The following is a 17066-nucleotide window of genomic DNA, read 5'->3' on the forward strand; positions in this document are numbered from 1 at the left end:
CCCCTGGCCTAGGGTCCTGGATGAAGCTAGACCATGGCATTGATGGTTGTGGTGAACCCTTCCAAATTATGAAAGCTTGTTTTTTTTCTCTATGGTTGAGATCTTGAATGTTAAGAAAGCATCTCCTGCCATTTATCAGGACATCCTTAGCTTGACTCATTTCTGCGTGCCACCTTAAAGGTGCAGAAGTGAAGCTTGTATTTTAAATCTTCTTGTCTGTTGCTTCTCCCAAATACCTTTGTCCTCACACTCCTGTGCCAAGGGAATATTGCCTTTTCCACACCTAAGGACTATGGACAGCTTCGACATCCTTGTGCCATAAAGGTCTTAACGCAGAGATGGAAATTATTGACTTCCGTCCAACTCCCAGCATTCCTCATCCTCGGTGATCCTTCGTGAGTTTGCTAGAAGCTGTAGATGACCATCAACTGGAAAGGAGGCGATCCCTATCTTAAGACTTGTGAACTTTGACTCCCAGGGGAATTCTGGGAGTTGAGGTCTACAAGTCTTAAGGTTGCCAAGTTTGGAGACCCCCTGATTTAAAGCAATGGCAGAAACCAGATATCCAAGGACCTAAAGCAGGGTGTGATCAAATATGGCCTCTTTATGACCTGTAGACTTCAACTCCCAGAATTCCTGAGCCAGCATGGCTGGCTCAGGAATTTTGGGAGTTGAAGTCCATAGATCCTAAAGGAACTATAGTTGCCCACCCTGATCTAAAAATTAAACCTGGATTGCAAACTTCATTGTTTTGCCCACATTCACCTTTGAACCTTGTGTCCTCAGTCAGTTCCCTGATAGGAACCACAGGCCTTTTCACAATCTCTCCTTGACCCTTGAGGTGAACCTAAAATGGCACATCCATCATGGGAGATTGGCACTGCATATTTACCATGCTACTTAAAGAGAGATGATTTTGATAAGGGTGATTAATCCCTGGGTCAGCAACCACCCAATTCAGCGGGGAAGCCAAAATCCAAGCCTCACCGACACTGTCTGCAAAGTGGAGACTGTTTGTCCAATATGGATCTCTAAATCTCAAGGCTAATTGTGGCACATTAAAAAATGAACCAATTTAGCATGGTGTGTTCTGAACGGCAGAATTCAGGCAGTCCTCAACTTACGACCACAACGGAGCCCCAAATTTCCTTTTCTAAGTGAGGCAGTTGTTAGGTGAGTTTTGCCCCATTTTGCGACCTCTCTTTGCTACAGTTGTTAAAGGAATCACTGCAATTGTTAAGTTAGTCACGCGCTTGTGAAGTGAGTCTGGTTGCCCCGTTGATTTTGTTTGTCAGAAGGTCCTAAAAGGGTATCACATGACCCCAGGACACTGCGACCGTCATAAATATGAGTCGGTTGCCAAATATCCAGATTTTGATCACGTGACCCTGAGGCTGCTGCAATAGTCAGAAGTGTGAAAAACAGTCATGTCCCTTTTTTTCACTGTCGTTGTAGCTTTGAATGGCCAGTAAATGAACTCCTTGTAAGTCAATGATTACCTGTATTGCATTCAACACCGAGAGTCTTCCAGTCTGTTAGCAGACTGACAAAGGAGCTCAGAGGGGATAGGAAAGAGAGATTAAATAGGTGAGAGGACAGTTATGAAATAAAAGTACAGTAGGTCAGCTCTTTGTCTCACACAAATCTTCAAATAGAGCAGATAAACAAAGTACAAGTTGTGAAACAGCCACAGGCAGGAACACAATCCTCCTATCTTTGATTCCTCCTATCTTTGTTTGCAGGGGGTTAGAAATCTCATTAATGCCGATAACCTGTGTTCACACAAGATACTGACTCAGGTTAGTTAAACCTCCTAATGTACCGCTTGCTCAGTGCCAGCCAGAGCCGGTCTGTCCCATGGCTTGAAAAAGTTGTGCCAATTCAACCTTTTGGCTGGTTCATAAAACAACTCATTGTGCCAATATAAAAATGAAGTAATTTTTTAAAAAAAGAAATAAAATAAGAACAGGAGAAGATAAGAAAATTAATTGGTAAGGCCTACACTTGGAATATTGCATCCAGTTTTGGTTGCCACGATGTAAAAAAGACGTTGAGACTCTCGAAAGAGTGCAGAGAAGAGCAACAAAGATGATTAGGAGACTGGAGGCTAAAACATATAAGGAATGGCTGCTGGAATTGGGTATGTCTAGTTTAATGAAGAGAAGGACGAGGGGGGACATGATAGCTGTGTTCCAATATCTCAGGGGCTGCCCCAAAGAAGAGAGAGTCAAGCTATTCTCCAAAACGCCTGAAGACAGGACAAGAAACAACAGATGGAAACTAATCAAGGAGAGAAGCAACCTACAACTAATGAAAAATTTCCTGACAGTTAAAACAATTAATCAGTGCAACGACTTGCTTCCAAAAGTTCTGAGTGCTCCAACACTGGAAATCTTTAAGAAGAGACTGGACAACTATCTGTTTGAAATGATATAGGGCAGTGTTTCTCAACCTTGACAATTTTAAGGCATGTGGACTTCAACTCCCAGAATTCCACAGCCAGCATTGCTGGCTGTGGAATTCTGGGAGTTGAAGTCCACATGCCTTAAAATTGTCAAGGTTGAGAAACACTGGTATAGGGTTTCCTGCCTGAGCAGAGGGTTGGACTAGAACAGGGGTAGGCCACCTCGGCTCTTTTATGACTCGTGGACTTCAACTCCCAGAATTCCTGAGTCAGCATGGCTCAGCTTGGAAACCTCTCCCTTTCCCCTCAGCATGGCTGGCTCAGGAATTCTGGGAGTCGAAGTCCTCGAGTCATAAAAGAGCCAAGGTTGCCTGCCCCTGGACTAGAAGGTCCCTTCCAACTCTGATATTCTGTTAGACCTGTTAGAAATAGAATGACTATGGCAAAAGAAAGGTAATACCAATAGTAATAGGTTCCCTAGGTGCAATCCCAAAACAACTGGAACATATCTGAACTACACTGGCATTGACAAATTCACCACCAGTCAATTGCAAAAGGCAGCTTTGCTTGGAACAGTTTACATCCTGCAACAATATTTGGAATACCACCAAATACCCACATCTGCCTGTCCCAGGTCCTTGGGGAGGACTGAATAGGTGGACAAAAATGCCAGATCCAGTCTAAACATCTGGCTGACTGTGCGACAACTAAACTAAACTAAACTAAACTAAACTAAACTAAACTAAACTAAACTAAACTAAATTTACACTACTAAATTACTAAACTAAACTAATAAATATACCATTTCAGACAAATAGTTGTCCAATCTCTTCTTAAAAACCTCCAGTGATGGAGCACCCACAACTTCTGGAGGCAAGTTGTTCCACTGGTTAATTGTTCTCACTGTCAGGAAATTTCTCCTTAGTTCTAGGTTAAGACTCACTAAGCTAAGACTGAGGGGATAATAAGATTGAGCTGTTAAATGTGAAGGAAAGATATTGAAGCCACAGCCACAGAGCTTTCATGTCAGGTGTATGGCCCCCAGGCAACTAGTAAAGGCACAGAAGGGCAGTTAAAATCTGGGAATGCTAAAGATTGCAAAGAGATGAATACGGTAATAATTACCTTTCGGTCTCCCAGCCTGCGCTGAAGCCATCTTTGGCATTTATTGACCTTTTGCTGCCCTCTAGTGGTTTGAGGATGGTAAGTGCAGGGAGCTATTACTGAGTTGGAACAGGATAAGGCAGAGGTCTTCAAACTTGGCCCTTTTATGACTTGTGGACTTCAACTCCCAGAATTCCTCAGCCAGGCGTGCCTGGCTGAGGAATTCTGGGAGTTGAAGTCCAAAAGTCATAAAAGGGCCAAGTTTGAAGACCCCTGGGATAAGGCAATCTGAGAATCCATTCAAAAAATAGACCTGTGCTTCAGGCAAAAAGACAGGGGCTTCAAGATCTGATCTGGACAAATTCAGAAGATGCCTTTCACAAGAACGACCTTCGAAGGCCAGCTTATAATTTGCCATCAGCCTTTTTGTTTTGTTTTGTTTTGGTACGGTGTATATTAGGAAATATATACAAATTCAGACATATAAATAACTCTAACAAAAGGCCCAGGAGTAAGTCACATGCACAAAAAAGGGAGAAAAAAAATCTATACTTTCCCTTCATGTTTTAAAAAAAATTATGGGAAAATGCAATGACATGCAGCTTGTTCACGGTTGCCAGATCTGGGCTGGGGAGAAAAAACAACACAAATCCACGCAGCCACTAGATGGCCACAAAGAGCCAGAATGACTCTCTTTGCTGCCACCTCCTGGTTACACACCTTTTTGCATGTCAGATCTGATAGCTCCACCTGCTGTTCATTTTGGTATTCTTGGACTGTGGTCCCAAACCCTGAATTTCTGATGAAAAACCTCTGGATTTCCTTGGGATTGTTTGTGACTTACCAAGGAAGGAGGGTCTTCTTCTGTTCTACTCCTGGGAGTTGCAACTCTTTGGATGTTGTGCTGGGCTCCGTTCTTTTTGCTTTTAGGAAAGCAGCCAAGATCTTCCTTCCCAGCCAGGGGTTTTGAGGGACAGCATACAGATTGCGAAACTCTCCGGGGACCCTACTGATAGCAAGGCAAAATATGGAAATGGAAACATTAAATACTGGTAACCCTCAACAATTACAATTATTCTCCAAAGCGCCTGAAGGCAGGACAAGAAGCAACGGATGGAAACTAATCAAGGAGAGAAGCAACCTGGAACTAAGGAGAAACTTCCTGACAGTGAGAACAATTAACCAGTGGAACAACCTGCCTCCAGAAACGGTGAATGCTCCAACACTGGAAGTTTTTAAGAAGAGACTGGACAGCCATTTGTCCTAAATGGTGTAGGGTTTCCTGCCTGAGCAGGGGGTTGGACTAGATGACCTCCAAGGTCCCTTTCAACTTTATTATTATTACTACTACTACTACTACTACTTATTATTATTACTACTACTACTACTACTACTACTACTACTACTACTATTATCGATCATCGCACAGTCAGCCAGATGTTCAGACTGGATTTGGCATTTTGTCTACCTATCGAGTCCTTACCCAGGACCTGGGATAGGCAGATGTGGATGTTTGATGGTATTACAGATATCGTCGCAGGATGGAAGCAGTTCCTAATAAGGCCGCCTTTTGCAATTGACTAATAGCGAATTTGTCAATGCCAATGGTGTTCAAGTGGTGCTCCAGTTGTTTTGGGATTGCACCCAAGGAGCCTATTACTATTGGTACTACCCTTGCTTGCTTTTGCCACAGTCTTTCTATTTCTATTTGTAGGTCTTTGTATTTTGTTATCTTCTCCAGTTCTTTCTCTCTATTCTGCTGTCTCCAGGCACTGCCACGTCCACTATCCAGACTTTTTTGTCTTTCTTATCGACAATTGTTAAGTCTGGGGTGTTATGTTGCAGGTGCTTGTCTGTTTGAATTCTGAAGTCCCAGAGCAGTTTAATTTTATCATTTTCTATGACTTTCTCTATTTTATGATCCCACCAGTTTTTGCTTACAGGCAAATGATATTTTTTGCAGATCTTCCAATGCACCATTGTTGCTACTTTGTCATGCCGCTGCTTGTAATCAGTTTGTGCAATCTTATCTACCAAGGCAAATAGGTGGGCGTGGAATGCTACAAGTACATCAGATGGTTGAAGAAGAAAAAATGGCTTTGGAAGAATATCTGAAGAACAATGATGAAGATGCACTGAAATTAGTATATCAGGAAGGCTTACTAACTACTGGAGAGACCAAACTGGCCTACAAGAAAGACCAAATGAAGAACAGAATAGAGGCATGGGAAGACAAAGCACTACATGGCCAATACATGAAAAAAATAGTTGGGAAAGCAGATAATAATAAACCTGGCAATGGCTAAGAGCAGGAAAATTGAAGAAAGAGACCGAGGGACTAATTCTGGCTGCACAAGACCAAGCCTTAAGGACAAATGCATACAAAGTCAAAATTGAGAAGACAGCAACAGACAGTAAGTGCCGCCTATGCAAAGAAGCTGAAGAAACAGTGGACCACTTGGTAAGCTGTTGCAAGAAGATTGCACAAACTGATAATCCCCCAGTGAGGCACTACCTTGATTTGGTTGTGGGGCTTGTGTACTCTGAGGAAGATGAGAGCTATGCCAGAGGTTCAACCATACTGGACAGGTCTCATCAGAGGAGTCAGACAAAGAGTGTCTCTCCCATAAAAAATATGGTGAGACGTAAATTGCAGAATGCCATACCAGCTCGGACGTCGCCCGGGTGAACAAGGTCCGCGCTAGATATTGGAGTTCCTGGATATCTGGTGAAAAATGGGTTACAGGACTCAGGACTGTTGGCTGAGCAACCAGGGCCAGCAGCTGCAGAACTACTGGAAGAAAAGATGTTTACCCATCGCAGATACACAGTGATTGAAAACAAAGAAATAATGATCTGTTACTACAGATCAAGTCCAACAAGAAGAAGATATCTAAAACGAATGCACCAGTTCTGGAAAGAACAACATCCAGAATCAGAAATAACAGAACAGAGACTAGCAGATCAACACCGATTTATAACACGAAATAAAGTATTCACAGAAACAGAATTGGACGAACTGCAAAGGTTTACCCAGGGCAAAGAAATCAAAGCCTTACCAGAAGTAATTCAGAATGTAGAGGCAAACCAGGGGGAGTTGGCAGTGAAGGAATCCAGCAGAGATATACAACTGTTCTCATTTGGAAACCAGGCACCTCTTCCTCAGGAAGAACAAAACCCTCTAACTAAAGAAATAAAAGAATTGAAACAAAGAATAACTGAGCATCTAGAACAGCACAAAAACAACAGAATAAGGCTACCTGCATTGAAGCTTGTTCCAAAGAAACAGCTAGCACAAGCATTAAAAGATGCAAATACTGCAATAGCAAGTATAAGCACCAATTCACTGCAAGAAACAAACCAACTAATGTACAGCACAGCTGCAGTTATAACAGAATACCTGGGATGCAAAATCAACAAAGAAGAAAAACAAACAAACAGTGCACCAGAAAAATGGAAGGTTAGACTAGAAAATAAGATCAGCAAGTTAAGATCACATGCAAGCAAGCTAGAACAGATGAAAGAAAAGAAGCTGAAGAACAAGAAGACCAAAGAATACCTAATCAAGAAATACCACTTAGAAACAAGGAAGATCAAGGAAGCACTGGAAATAATAAAGCAACAAATAACAGCTATAGCCAGGAAAATCAGTAGATATGAAGCTCGAATTGCAAACTATAGGCAGAACCTCCAATTTCAATCCAATCAGAAACGTTTCTACCAATCCATCAATGGAGAAACTGCAAGGAATCAGTCAGTACCTGACAAGGAAGAAACAGTGCAGTTCTGGAAGCAGATATGGGATAACCCAAAGAAATACAACAAGGATGCGGCTTGGTTAAAAGAGGTGGATGCAAATAAAACAGAAGTTGAAATGAAAGAACTAGTAATAACAACAAAAATGGTAGAAAAAAGAGCAAAGAAAATCAAAAATTGGTCAGCACCAGGTGAAGATGAACTGCATGGATTTTGGTTGAAACATCTAACTGTTATACACCCACTCATTGCCAAACAGTTCAACAATATACTACAAGGAGGAGAAATTGAAAAGTGGCTAACAACTGGGAAAACCTACCTAATAATGAAAAATCCAGCAAAAGGGGCAACACCAGGTAACTACAGGCCAATTACCTGCTTACCAACAACTTTCAAATTACTAACTGGTGTAGTAGCTGATGCAGTGCAACAGCATCTAGTTGAAAACAATCTCTTTCCACCTGAGCAGAAAGGAAACCGCCCCAATAGCAGAGGAACAAAAGATCAACTCCTAATAGACAAAATGATCTTGGAAAACTGCAAGAGAAGGAAGACCAACCTGAATGTGGCATGGATTGACTACAAAAAGGCATTTGACTCTCTGCCACATGATTGGATAATAAAGTGCCTAGAAATAACAGGAGTCAGTAGAAACATCAGAAAATTTGTGCAAAGATCGATGGCACAATGGAAGACACAGTTGCAGATCAATGGTGAGAGGCTGGGAGAGGTTAATATCAAGAGAGGAATATTTCAAGGAGATTCATTATCACCATTACTATTTGTTATTGCACTGTTTCCTCTGTCAACAATACTGAATAACTCAGGACATGGCTATCAAACATCAAAAACATCTGCCAGACTATCCCACCTCCTTTATATGGATGATCTGAAGCTGTATGGAAAAACATCATCTGAAATAGAATCGCTGCTCAACACTGTCCGTATATATAGCCAAGATATTGTAATGGAGTTTGGCTTGGACAAATGTGCCACACTTACTATCAAACAAGGAAAAAATATTATTTATTATTATTATTATTATTATTATGGATCATCGCACAGTCAGCCAGATGTTCAGACTGGATTTGGCATTTTGTCTACCTATCGAGTCCTTACCCAGGACCTGGGATAGGCAGATGTGGATGTTTGATGGTATTACAGGTATCGTCGCAGGATGGAAGCAGTTCCTAGTAAGGCCGCCTTTTGCAATTGACTAATGGAAAATTTGTCAATGCCAATGATGTTCAAGTGGTGCTCCAGTTGTTTTGGGATTGCACCGAAGGCGCCTATGACTATTGCTACTATCCTTGCTTGCTTTTGCCACCGTCTTTCTATTTCTATTTGTAGGTCTTTGTATTTTGTTATCTTCTCCAGCTCTTTCTCCTCTATTCTGCTGTCTCCAGGCACTGCCACATCCACTATCCAGACTTTGTTGTCTTTCTTATCGACAATTGTTAAATCTGGGGTGTTGTTGTTGTTGTTATTATTATTATTATTATTATTATTATTATGGATTTGGCATTTTTGACTACCTATTGAGTCCTTCCCAAGGACCTGGGATAGGCAGATGTGGATGTTTGATGGCATTACAAATCTCGTTGCAGGATGGAAGCAGTTCCTAGTAAGGCAGCCTTTTGCAACTGACTAATAGTGAATTTGTCAATGCCAATGGTGTTCAAGTGGTGCTCCAGTTGTTTTGGGATTGCACCCAAGGCGCCTATTACTATTGGTACTACCCTTGCTTGCTTTTGCCAGTCTTTCTATTTCTATTTGTAGGTCTTTGTATTTTGTTATCTTCTCCAGTTCTTTCTCTTCTATTCTGCTGTCTCCAGGCACTACCATGTCCACTATCCAGACTTTTTTGTCTTTCTTATCGACAATTGTTAAGTCCGGGGTGTTATGTTGCAGGTGCTTGAATGTCTGTTTGAATTATCATCATCATCATCATCATCATCATCATTGATCCCAAAATTTATGTTGCCAAGTGAGGCAGTTGTTAAGTTGTGAATTTAGCCCCATTTTAATGACCTTTCTTGCCACAGCTGTTCAGCGACTCACTGCAGCTGTTAAATTAGCAAAACAGGCTGTTGAAAGTGAGTCTGGCTTCCTCATTGACTTTGCTTGTGAGACAGTCGCGAAAGATGATCACGTGATGCCGGGACGCTGCAACCGTCATAAATCTGAGTCAGTTGCCAAGCGGCTGAATTTTGATCACATGACTGTGGGGAATGCGGCAATGGCGATTAAGTGTGAAAAGCAGTCACTTTTTTCAGTGCCATTGTAACTTGGAACGGTCACTAAATGAATGGCCGTAAGTCGAGGACTGTCTGTACACCATGACTTAGTTCAGCGTGCAAACTCAGCCGGCGCTGAGAGTGGAAGGGAATGAAGGTTCCAGTTTCTGCCTGCCGCACGCCAAATGTGTTATTATTCCCCAAAAGATTTATTTGCTCCATGACTTGGCTGGACATTTTGCCCCGATAATTGGTTGCTAAGTTGTGGGAACAGAGAAAACGTTGTCCGTTGCTTGGAAAATTGCTCATTCCCTGAAGAGACCTATTTGAAGCGTCTGCAGTTGTCATTTTGGCTCTTGATTGTGCCAAGGAGAGAAATGGTGGCCGGGAGAAAGACTTGGCTGTGAAATTGGATAACAGTGGACTTTATGCTGTCTGCACAGCAAGCCCTTATTACTTCTCTAAATTACTTCTGTAAAACTCTATAATGGAGTTAATAGGACTGGTTGTTGCCAAGACAGACACTTCTGGGCATAATGTGAATATAATTCAGATGATGCATTTTGCAGCTTTTTTTTTTTTTTCAACTTGTCTGTGTGGAATAAGGGAAACCAAATTCCAGAATTCGCTTCCACAACACACTTAAATGAGTCATAGGTAGGTGTTGCAGGAATAACAAAAGGTGTCAACAGACTAAATTAACAGGGGTCAATATTAGACTAGACTAGACTAGACTAGACTAGACTAGAAATAGAATAGAAATATAAATAGAATAGAATAGGAATAGAATAGAAATAGAATAGAAATAGGAATAGAATAGAATAGGAATAGACTAGACTAGACTAGACTAGAAATAGAATAGAAATATAAATAGAATAGAATAGGAATAGAATAGAATAGGAATAGAATAGAATAGAATAGAATGGGACCTTGGAGGTCTTCTAGTCCAGCCCCCTGCGCAAGCAGGAGAACCTATACCAACTCAGATAGGTGAATGTCTAGTCTCTTCTTAAAAATCTCCAGTGACCCCAAACAAATCTAGTCTTGCAGACGGTTAAAATAACCCAGTTAGTTATGCTGCAGAAACAGCAGCATCCAACCCAAAAAGAAAAAATCAGAAGAGCAGAAGCTGTTTTCCAGAATCATCTACAGTCAATGGGGAAGCCAAATTCACTTAGCAATCATGTCACTGGCTTAATCACTGCAATGATTCACTTAACAACTGTGGCAAGAAAAGTTGTAAAACGGGGCAAAATTCATTTAATAACCATCTCGCTTAGCAACAGAAAGTTGAGGACTACAAGTAAATCTTCTTCTACAGGAAGTTGGTCCACACATCTTTATGAATGGTCGAGGTTGACCAACATGGCTTGTAGCTCTTTCTAGTCCATCCGGCAATCCTGTAGAAGACCCTCTTCTTATATCCAAACCTGCTTCGTTGTTTTTTTTCCAAGCCACGATCTCTCCCTGATGACTCTGGCCAGGAATTCTGAGCCCAATCTACCCTCCACATTTGTACCGCATCACATTCTGCTCTGTGGCTCCGTGGTATCCAAAGCAGAACACCCAGATTCAGCCACAGTTTTGTTCCATACAGTATTAACCTTGTGAACTCTCAAGCTTCCTCCTTCCGTTATGTATTCAAGATCGACAGTGATTAATATTTATATGTTACTTATATATAAGGGTGTAGGTCTGTACATATGTTGCATATAGTATATTTTTAAATGTATTATGTATGTGTACGCTTGAGAGCAAGCAACTAAATTTCATTTTTAATGTGCTGTTGTGCCCACAGGAAAAAAACGACAATAAAGGTTATCATTATCATTATCATTGCGATAAGGAATCCCCATGTAATCTAACTAGGCTCTCAAATGAAGACCGGGATAGAAATTAAACCAACCAACCTACTTTTGTCGTGGAGGATTTGCGCCCACCCATATCACGGGTTTAATAGATGGTTTACTGTGTGGCGAATCAGAAACTAGGGTCAGGGCTAAGTGTGTCTAAACATAATTATACAACCATCTCTGCTGCTTAGCAGCACATTAATTTTTAAACCCACCCAGCCCCCTTCTTTTGAGTTTCATGGAGAGCTACATTAATAATTCTCTCCTCCTATCCAATTGGATGCATCTGGAAGATGCAGCCCTAGACTGTGATGGGGAAGCATCTTTTGTGCGTGCGGTGGGACCACTTCTGCCTCTCCAGACCAGATGAAGCTGAAATCAACCCATCTCGTTGCCTTTTGAATCTAGAACAGGAGAGCAGAGGCCAATCTTGTTTTAAATTGCAAATATTCCCAGGCAGAAATGCTGGGTTGGCAGAGCTGAAAGATAAACTAAATAAAAGTTGGGAATTTATGCAGAAGAGCCAGCGAAACCTGGTGAAGTCACTCAAACGTCACTGATATCGGCGTAAAATAAGGACTTGGGAGGCTTCTGATGAATCTCAGGCTTTCCACTAATTGACCCAGAATGGAAAGTGGGTGCAAGCTGAGTGATTAATAAGGATCTTCTCCTGCACGCTTTTGTTGCTATAACTAAAGCAACTAGGGACAAAAAAAAAAAAACCAGGTTGAAAACTGCAGTGAGCTTACGGCTCTGGGTTTAGCTGTGTAACTGTGAGAAGCAGCGTGAGAAAAAAACATCCAGCCACTAGATGGCAGCAATGCCATACTTTAAAATCTAATTCTTTGCTGCCATCTGGCCATCAACTAGATTTTTGCAACCCATGTATGGGAAGTCCTCTTGTGTCATTTCAGCACTGGATTTTACTCAGCCCAGTTATAGAGCTGTGGCCTGGCCTTTTGAGTTTAGCGGGGAGATTTCAGCAGATAACAGAATAACAGAGTTGGAAGGGAGCTTGGGAGATCTTCTAGTCCTACCCTCTGCTCAAGCAGGAAACCCTATACCATTTCAGACAAATGGTTTGTCAGGGTAATGATTTTAACAGCTAAACAGCTTATGTAAAGATGGAGTGTAATGTGGATGATGCAATAATAAGAATGACTCAGCAGGTGTGGATATCCCTTTAAGAGTCTGAGTATAAAAGGGAAGTTTTTTTGCTGGAGTCTTTCTCTCTCGTCCGCAGGTGTATGTATCCCTTTAAGAGTCTGAGTATAAAAGGGAAGTTTTTTTTTGCTGGAGCCTTTCTCTCTTGTCAGTTTGACTGCTGTAATTGCTGTGTATTGGAGTTTCCTGTTTCACCACGTGTTTGTATTTTATTTCTATTGTATATTTGTAGATATAGTGTAATATAAACCACCATTTAATTACAAACCACTGTAAAAGGGGATCGCGGGGCCTTCAGGACACTGCACCTGTCATAAATACGAGTCAGTGGCCAAGCGTCTGAATTCTGACAATGTGACCAAGGGGATGCTGCCGTGGTCATGAGTGAAAAAGGGTCTCTTGTTTCAGTTGTAACTTTGAACAGTCACTAAATGAACTGTTGTAAGTCAACAATTGAGCATGGTGGACAATTGAGCTAGATTGGAAGGTGTTAAGAGGGCAACTAGCCTAGAACCCTTGCACTGCAGAAAGTGTCATAGGCTGACAGAATCTCTGAAGTCTTATCTGGCCACTCACAGCGGAATTCAGTCCGTCCGTCCAGATTTTTGTAACACAGGTGACAATAAAGCTTCTGCAGGTCATCCTCAACTTACAACCACAACTGAGCCTAAAATATATGTTGCTAAGTGAGGCAGTGAAGTGAAATTTCGCCCCATTTTACCATCTTGCTTGCCGTGTTCAGATAGTCACATGGTTGTTAAGTGAATCTGGCTTCCCCCATTTGACTTTGCTTGTCAGAAAGTCGCAAACGGGGATCATGTGACCCCGGGAGATTGCAACCGTCATAAGTTCATGCCAGTTGCCAAGCGCTGGAATTTTCATCACGTGATCATGAGGAGGATGCGAGGGTCATCGGTGTGAAAAACGGTCATAAGTCACTTTTTTCAGTGCCATTCTGACGTTGGACGGTCACTAAATGAACTGCTGCAAGTCAAGGACTACCTGTATTCACAAGTGGTTCTGATTGCTTGCACCTGACAGCGAGTTGCAAAAAGCTTGTGGTTTTCCGCAATTGAGATAGAGCTGGTAATTTCCCAGGGGATTTCAAGGATGTTGCAAGAGGGATACGGTAACCCTTGTTTCCCTTTCCATTACAAACTGCTTTTAATTCAACCAGGGAAATTCCCACGGGATTTAAAACCCTTGGGGGGAAAACAGGGAATTGGCACAGGCGCAAAGCATTTGCTCAATCTAACCCGCACTTTACTCCATTGATCCTCTCTTTAAAAAATAAATACTTCATCTTCCATATCAATCCTTCCGTTTTGAATTGGCTGCGGACAACATAAATTATACAACAAAATGAAACCAATAGAAAACCCCCCCCTCCCCCAGACCTTATTTCTGGCCTCAAAATGCAGTGAAGGAGGACAATTTTACATTTTATATATATATATATATATATATATATATATATATATATATATATATTACTTTGGGTAAGAGTTGCTTCCCCTCCTTTGGATAAATGTTGGGTATGATTTAAGCCAGGGGTCTTCAAACTTGGCCCTTTTATGACTTGTGGACTTCAACTCCCAGAATTCCTCAGCCAGGCACATGTGCCTGGCTGAGGAATTCTGGGAGTTGAAGTCCACAAGTCATAAAAGGGCCAAGTTTGAAGACCCCTGATATAAGCAATATGTCCCAAAAAGCACCTTTGAGTCAACCATGACCTGGATGACTGAGAACTTCTGCAGACATTCAAGTAACATGGTTTTTTTTGAAGGGGTCCCGTATCCAAAATGTGTGAAATTAAGATGAAGGCATCAAAATGCTGCGTTCCTAGGGATATGGAAGGGGGCCTCCATGAGTTGGACAGACTCACAGGTCCATCCCAGAATGGGCTTGACTGCTCAGAGTGAAACTCCAGTGGGTTTCGGACGCTTCCCCAGGCAATTGAGGTCAACTCCCAGTTCCTCAAGGAACCCACAAATGCCATTTCTTCTCACGGAAGCAGGTGCAAAAGATCTCAGTCAGTCCCGTGGCTGCCCGCAGGTGGAGGAGAGGCAGATCTGCTCAGGAGAATGGAGAGATGTTTCTTCTGCAAGAAGATCTGAAGGTCCTCCTGTGGCTTGGAGAGCACCATCAAACCTCGAGTGGCTTTAAGGAGGTCCCCGAAAGATCCCACTCCAGGCGACTCTAGAATATCTTTGGAGCTCTCACGCTCCTGGGCTTCAGCTGGCTGGTTAATGTCCCCAGGAGCGCTTGGTCACCCCTCCAAAGGTCCCTTGAGCTTCTTCCTGAAGGGTCTCTGATGCTGCAGGACACAAAGAGGGAACAAAAAATGGGGGGGGGATAGTGAAAAAGAGAACTGGGAGGGCAGGCATCTCATATATGTTGACGGCAGCAACAAAAATGGGAGGATATAATTATAATAATAATGATGATGATGATGATAATGATGATGATGATGTTGGAAGGGACCTTGGAGGTCATCTAGTCCAACCCCCTGCTCAGGCAAGAAACCCTATATACCATTTCAGACAAACGGCTGTCCAGTCTCTTCTTAAAAACCTCCAGTGTTGGAGCATTCACAGCTTCTGGAGGCAGGTTATTCCACTGGTTAATTGTTCTAGCTGTCAGGAAGTTTCTCCTTAGTTCTAGGTTGCTTCTCTCCTTGATGAGTTTCCACCCATTGCTTCTTGTCCTGCCTTCAGGTGCTTTGGAGAATAACTTGACTCCTTCTTCTTTGTGGCAGCCCCTGAAATATTGGAACTCTGCTATCTGGTCACCCCTTGTCCTTTTCTTCATTAGACTAGGTTCTCTTGCTCGAGCAGGGAGTTGGACTAGATGACCTCCAAGGTCCCCCTTGTTTTTCTCCTTGATTAGTTTCCATCCGTTGCTTCTTGTCCTGCCTTCAGGTACTTGGGAGAATAGCTTGACTCCCTCTTCTTTGTGACAGCCCCTGAGATACTGGAACACTGCTATCATGTCCTCCCTCGTCCTTCTCTTCCTTAAACTAGACATACCCAATTCCAGCAACCGTTCCTTATATGCTTTAGCCTCCAGTCCCCTGATCATCTTCGTTGCTCTTCTCTGCACTCTTTCTAGAGTCTCAGCATCTTTTTTACATTGTGGTGACCAAAACTGGATGCAGTATTCCAAGTGTGGCCTTACCAAGGCGTTGTAAAATGGTGTTAACACTTCACGTGATCTTGATTCTCTCCCTCTGTGAATGCAGCCTAGCCTAGCCTACTTCATTGGACGTACTGGCCTACTCCTTTTTTTTAATTTAACATATAAAGGTCGCCCAGCTCTGTAATAACGCTGGTGCTGCACAATTAAAATATTGATAAAATCCTTATAAAACGCTAATGGAAGACTCCAAAATAGCCTCCACTCACAAACCACAACTGAGATTTCCAAGATTTCCGTCGCTATGCAAGACAGGGGTTAAGTAGGCTTTGTCCCCTTTCACGACCTTTCTCACCGCGGTTGTTAAGTGAATCACTGCAGTTGTTAAGTTAGTCACACGGTTGTTAAGTGAAGCCGGCTTTCCCCGATTGGCTTTGCTTGTCACAAAAGGGGATCATGTGACCGCAGAACACAGCAACGGTCATAAATGTGAGTCAGTTGCTAAGCATCTGAATTTTGATCACGTGACCCAGGGGGAGGCTGCAACGGTCGTAAGTGTGAAAAAAGGGTGATAAGTTGCTTTTTTTCCCAGTACCATTGTAACTTTGAACGGTCACTAAGCAAACTGTTGTAAGTGGAGGACTACCTGTATTGTGCCTCCTCCAAGACAACCTTGTGCTAAGACTCACCTTGGCACTGGGTGCAACAGGAGTCCCCCTTTTTTTCTTCCTTGGAGCAAGAAGTCGGAGAGCATTCTTGACGTTGGCAATGCGTTTGTCCGGACTGAAATTTAAAAAAATAAACCAACCAAAGTTTGCTGGAGGAGAGCCAGGATTACAGAAGGTCCCCACATCCCCAAGAAGACCACAATTGGACGGCGTGCTTTTCAGATCGTGCAGGCTGAAATACAGGCAACCCTCGACTTATGACCACAGCCGAGCCCAACATTTCTGTTGCTAAGTGAGTTTTTGCCCCGTTTTTTACAACCTTTCTTTTCCACGGTTGTTTAAGTGAATCACTGAAGTTGTTAAGTGAGGAACACGGCTGTTCAGCGAATCCAGCTTTTCCCCCACTGGCTTTGCTTGTCCGAAGGTTGCAAAAGGGGATTGTGTGACCCCGGGGAGACACTGCGACCGTCGTAAATATGAGCCAATTGCCAAGTGTCTGAATTTTGATCACGTGACCCTGAAGGATTCTGCGGCGAGCTTAAGTGTGAAAAACGATCATCAGTCACTTCTTCCAGTGCTGTTGTAACTTCAAACTGTCACTAAATGAACAGTTATAAGTCGAGGACTACCTCTAGACTGGTTCTGGAAAACGGCTTCAGCTCTTCTCCTCTTTTGGGGTTGGAGGCTGCTGTTTCTGCACTATAACTAATTGGGTTATTTTAACCCTCTGCAAGACTAGATTTCT

At 42.5% G+C, this 17066-nt stretch overlaps 1 protein-coding gene across 1 annotated transcript in view; it reads right to left on the bottom strand.

Annotated features, from left to right (window-relative positions):
- Positions 1 to 14207: 14207 nt before the first annotated feature.
- Positions 14208 to 17066, bottom strand: part of CHRD (chordin) — a 55967-nt gene continuing 53108 nt past the window's right edge. The window contains exons 22-23 of the mRNA XM_039356514.1: positions 16343 to 16436; positions 14208 to 14835 (exon numbers count right to left, since the gene is read on the bottom strand). Coding sequence (XP_039212448.1) covers positions 14765 to 14835; positions 16343 to 16436 — 165 coding nt within the window. The 3' untranslated portion in view covers positions 14208 to 14764. The remainder of the gene's footprint in view (positions 14836 to 16342; positions 16437 to 17066) is intronic.

Source organism: Crotalus tigris, unplaced genomic scaffold (assembly GCF_016545835.1).
Source record: "Crotalus tigris isolate CLP2741 ecotype Arizona unplaced genomic scaffold, ASM1654583v1 scf7180000018825.4774228, whole genome shotgun sequence".
Classification (NCBI taxonomy): Eukaryota; Metazoa; Chordata; class Lepidosauria; order Squamata; family Viperidae; genus Crotalus; species Crotalus tigris.